The sequence below is a fragment of the Pteropus vampyrus genome, unplaced genomic scaffold, assembly GCF_000151845.1.
Source record: "Pteropus vampyrus isolate Shadow unplaced genomic scaffold, Pvam_2.0 Scaffold292, whole genome shotgun sequence".
NCBI lineage: Eukaryota > Metazoa > Chordata > Mammalia > Chiroptera > Pteropodidae > Pteropus > Pteropus vampyrus.
In genome coordinates this window covers 778,936-784,125 of record NW_011889073.1, presented here as the reverse complement: position 1 = coordinate 784,125, position 5,190 = coordinate 778,936, and the positions used below count along the sequence as shown (strand labels likewise).

The 5,190-nt window shown below is 48.3% G+C and overlaps 1 protein-coding gene across 1 annotated transcript in view; it reads left to right on the top strand.

The window, feature by feature from the left end:
- TMEM181 (transmembrane protein 181) overlaps window positions 1–5,190 on the top strand; it is a 38,061-nt gene that overhangs the window by 11,204 nt on the left and 21,667 nt on the right. The window contains exons 3-5 of the mRNA XM_023521101.1: window positions 1,264–1,319; window positions 3,011–3,101; window positions 4,328–4,449. Coding sequence (XP_023376869.1) covers window positions 1,264–1,319; window positions 3,011–3,101; window positions 4,328–4,449 — 269 coding nt within the window. The remainder of the gene's footprint in view (window positions 1–1,263; window positions 1,320–3,010; window positions 3,102–4,327; window positions 4,450–5,190) is intronic.

Below are 5,190 nucleotides of genomic sequence, written 5' to 3'. Positions count from 1 at the left end.
TCTGCCCGTGTGTTCCCAGAACAGGAACCCCCTCTTCCCTAGTCGATGCCCTCGCTTTAACAGCGCGGCACCTGTGAGGCTGGGGATTCACCTCGCCTTGCAATCCAGCCACTTGCAAGATGAGGTTCTGGGCCTGATTTTCGACACTCTGTGCGCGGTGGCGGCAGGCGGTCAGGGCCTCCTTCAGGGGATGCAGAGAAGCTTCCGGTCACTTATGGGCACTTGAGCTGGGAACTCAGATCCCCCAGCTCATCCTTTTCTTTCCCCGCTTTGTCCGGCCGCATTAGAGGCAGCCAGCCGACCTCATTACATTGGTTAGTTTTCAGTAAATGTTCTAAAGTGTCATAACCAGTCACTGAGCTCTTTGCTTCTTAGAAGCGGTTGATTAGGAGCATCCGACCGATTCTGCATCTTTTCATGGCCCATTGGTGCTCCCTCTACGACCGGACATAGTCATTAGCGTCTTTAAATCTAAGCAGGTTAGGGAACCAATTCCAGAAACCCCAGAACCACCATGGAAAACTCATCCTTAACATTCTTTCCTGAAGAACTAAAGTCTGTATTAGTCAGGGTTCTCCAGAGACACCGAACCCGTGGCAGGCGGGGGATGGGCAGCGAGGCAGCGGGAAACTGGCGTCCCAGGCTGGCAGTGGTTTGTCTTAGAACAAATGCAGGTCTAAGTTCATTCACACCGTTTCCTTTGGTCAGTTCTTCTAAGGCCAAAGCTCTGAAACATTACAGGGTAAGACTCTACGAAGCTTGCGTATCTGTCATTTCAGGAAAAACCTCAAGTCTATATTAGTATACATTATGCTTTTTTATATCCTCAGCTTCATAAATAGTTTTGGAAGACTGGATTAAATTGGATGAATAGATCGATCTGTCTAAATTTTTTAGCAGAAATCTTTAAACCGTAGGAAATAGATAGATGCTGTGTGTGTCACGAGTGTTCTCCTGGTTCCGCGTTGCAGAGGGGCCATCGAGAGCAGTGGAGAGGGCCCGCCTGGCCAGCAGACCAGGGAGACGGTATCTGTGTGGTGGTCATTGTGTCACCTACGCTGGGAGGTTGTCAGGTGTGGCAGGGTGCACGCGTGTGTCAGTGTTCGTGCGTTTGTATGTTTTGCGTGTATATAAAACCCCTCAAGACAGACCAGGAAAATAAGACTACCTCCTGGTAACATATGAGTCTTTTCTGGTATTTGAAAAAAATCAATTAATTATCGATATAGATATAACCTGCCTGTTTCTTCTCTTACACTCTAGGGCCCAAAGTGATCCAGACTTCTGCAGCTAATTTTTCCCTAAATAACAGCAAAAAGGTAAGACTGGCTCTAAGTGGCAGCCCGTGGAGTTTATAAAACGTCCGGGCCACTAAGAAATGGCCCTGCTTTAGAGGGTCCTTAAGGCAGACCACCTCACTCTGCAGCTTGCTTCTCAGCAACGTGCGGTTCTTACTCCACCGTCGGCTGCTGGCCTCCGGGTTCTCGTTTGCTGAAATGACCTTTTCTGCTGTAATAAATATGTCAGTGCCGAGAAAGGCCGTGGTGTTAATGCTTAGGGAGCGGCAGTTCACTTCCAAAGGGTGGGTGACTCGTCCCAGCTCCTCACCTCTGCAAGTCTTACTGTATTGGTGAGTTCTGAAATGCTCACCGTGTTTGCCACAGTGAAGACGTGGTCTCCATGTCCGGCTTCTGACAGTGACAGTTCCTCTGACACTGAAATGTAAATGAAAAATCCTTTTTTTTTCCTTCTTTTTTAATGTGCCTTGATTCGTCACCATCATTAGAGAAAAACAAAGTTCTACCAATGGGACCTTTTTGGTATTTTTCAATACATACTAACTTCTGAGAGCCCAGACAACGAAACCCTTTTACTTCTCCGCGTGGCTAACATAGTCTCTATCCGTAAACTGAACACAGTTGCCTTGAATCCTCGTGGCATCATAACGTGTGGTTTAAATCTGATTATCTGACCCCAGATGTCTCCTTATCTCTGTTCTCCCAGTTCCCTGCTACGCTTGCAGAAACTCTTACAGGTTTTCACACAGGCAAAATGAAACAAATGTCATAAAACTGACACCTTTTCATTCTCCCTTTTGCCACTGCGAGCTTGGGAGGGCTCCTGTTTGCCCATTTTCTTTGCATTCCCTCATTTCCTTTGCCTCTCAGGCCAAGGGTCTCATTCAGAGAGGTCCAGCCATGGGATCCCTGGACCGTAGTTTGGTCTTTGAAAATGCTTGTCCCTCGAGATGTCATTTTTGACACTGAAAATAGCCGCTGTCCCACAGAACTGACTTGCTTCCTCATGTCTGAAAGATTATAGGCATCGGACGATAGATGTCATCACTTTGGTGGCTTTGGGGCACATCTTCTGTCACAGGGGGTTTTATTGAGGCCTGCCAGAAGCACTAAAACCCCAAACCACATATCCACATTCAAAGACTGTGCATTCAGACTTGCTTTTCTTTGGCACTGTGGGTGGTCTCCGTTCCCCACAGCCGTTAGATGCCAGTATTGTGTTTTTCAGCAGACACCACAGAAGTGTCACTGGCTACATAGTCCCCTCCAATTCACCCCCCGAGGGGTGGTAAGACTTTCCTAAAGCCGAAAGTAACAGACGTCCAACAGCAACATGTCTGGCAGACTGATACTAAATTAGTGATTCTTGTGAATATATTCCTTTGGTATTACTACCTTATTATACCTCTCATCATATGGGCTTTTAATTTGTTCTCTACGTAGGGGTGTCGTCCCAAGGCTGCAGGTGGTGGAAGCCACTGCTCACAGGTTTTCCTGAGAGACAGAAGTGGGTTGTAGCAGGAAGCCAGCCCTTTCTTTTTCTGGAAGGCAGGATTTACTTATGTCGTTAAAAGGAAAACTGCACGTTTCTGTTTCAGCGCTGATGCGCTAACCTTTTTGCTGAATGTAGATTTTGCATGTGAAGGTGAGGTATTTGGTAGACGCGATGAAAAGGTCACGTGGGTTCCTTTAACTTTTTCTTTTTCCCTTAGATAAAGCCAATTCAAATACGTTCGAATCCACTGTCTAAATATAATCAGCAGCTGTGGCTGACATGCGTTGTGGAGTTGGACCACTCAAAAGGTACGAAGCCTGGAGGTCTGGTATGACTTTCCTTCATACAGAGCGCCATATTTTAAAAGCTGAAAGCTTTAAAATCTTTCAACAAGTGATCAGAGATGGATTGCAAGGATGGTCTTTATTCTTTATAAAAGCGACACACTGGAAGCCCCTTAAATGTCCTCCAGTGGCTTCGGGGCACATCTTCTGTCACAGGGCGTTTCACTGAGGCCTGCCAGATACTGCTGACACCTGATGCAGCCCTCGGAGTGCTGGTGGGGTGCTGGTCAGCTGGTCAGGGGCTGCGTGCTGTACGTGCTACTGCTACAGCCTTTTCAGTGGGGTCCTGGCAGTATCTAAAAACATTGTGACCTTTTGATTGTCACAGCTGGGGAGAAGGGGGTGCTACTGGCATCTAATGGGTGGAGACCAGGGATGCTGCTAAACATCCTACAGTGCACAGGACAGACGCCACCAAAAAGGCTTATCTGGCCTCAAAATATCAGTGGTGCTGAGACTGAAGAACCCCGCCCCAAAGCAGCCACAGTGTATAATGAATTGTCTCCATTCATGCGGAATGGCACTGGTCATATCCTGTCCCTGGCAGAGCTGAGAAGGCGCTCACCCACTTCATTGTCTACGTTCTGTGATTCAGGCGAAGAGCTTCGGTTGAGAAATAACTTGAAGAGAACCCTACGGCCGTAGTAAATTAAGTGGAAAAAATCCATATTACCAAAAAAAAAAAAACCTTTTTGTAACATTTTAAGAAGATAAATTTGATATCACTGTGTATTCGTATACCTAGAAAATGGTCTAGAAGGGTGGACCCATACACGATCATGGTTATCTCTAGGAGGGGGATTGATTATAAATGCTTAATGCCATTTTTATATTTTTTATATTATATGATTTCTTCATAAGCATATAATCAGAAAAATATATAATCAGAAAAACGAATCTATTTTTATATTGGTATAAAGTTAAAAATGTGGGAAAGAAAAAGTAAAATTTCATTGGCCATGAAATATTTGTCCTTTTGCTGAAATGAAACTGGCAGGTCTGAAACGTGGGTTTTGGCCCGGGCCCCCAGCATGAGCACTTGCACGTAGAACCTAACGGAAAGGCTTCCCTTTGCTGGCAAAGATGCCGAGGCGGCCGGAGACCATCCTGCGCCGTCACAGCACCAGGCAGGCACCTTTGTGGGCGCGCGTGCCTGCCGTGGCCTGACACTGGTTTTCTTTCTTTCGTAGAAACGTTCAGTCAGATAAGCTTTCCCATGACTGTTAAAGTGAGCGGAGTAGCTCAAGATGGAACCACCACGTTCATTAACAGCAAAGCGCACAACCGGACGAGGACCCTCACGTGCGCAAGGGTGAGCGGGCGCGATGGCCCCTGGCTTGTCGTGCCGCACGATCACGGACTCGCTTCTTAAGTAAAAGGTTGAGTCCGACTAAGGATGGTGGGGGAAACTCGCCTCACTTTATGTGCTGATACTCTTACAAAGGCTTAAACATACACACACTCGTGTGGACACGCTCATGCACACGTGCACAAACGTAAACACACACACACACACACTCTGAGTGTATGTGATACCTGGTTTGACCGTTTGTGCAGCTTACTGCCTGCTGTGTCCATAGGTGCCGGTGGGTGGGCCCCCATCACACACGTCTGCCACAGCTCCGTGGTTGTTTCTGATCACGGGGCTCAGGGTGGTTCCCCACGTGTGATGAATGCCTGGATCTGTCTAGGGGCTGAGGCCCAGGCCTCGCAGGAGGTGGGGCTGCTTCTTGAGCGTCTGCTTGAGGGTGCAGCAGGCGGCTGTGGGCAGGAAACCGATGGCTCGTGGTGGGACCGGAGCCCTCACCCTCGGTCTTGTCGGCGCCATATCGGTCAGGAGCGGAGGAGTCAGACAGAGGTCACTGCTGTGGCAGAGAGGCCCTGTCAAGACTCCTGGTCATGTGGAGGACATGGCGGGGAGGACATATGTCTGATGCAGGGTGAGGACAGCAGTGTCCCCAGCGGGCTGCGTGCCGGGCACTTCCCAGACGTCACCCTGTTTGGCCCTCACAGCAGGCCCACGGAGCAGGATCTGTCATTGGAGCCCATTCTA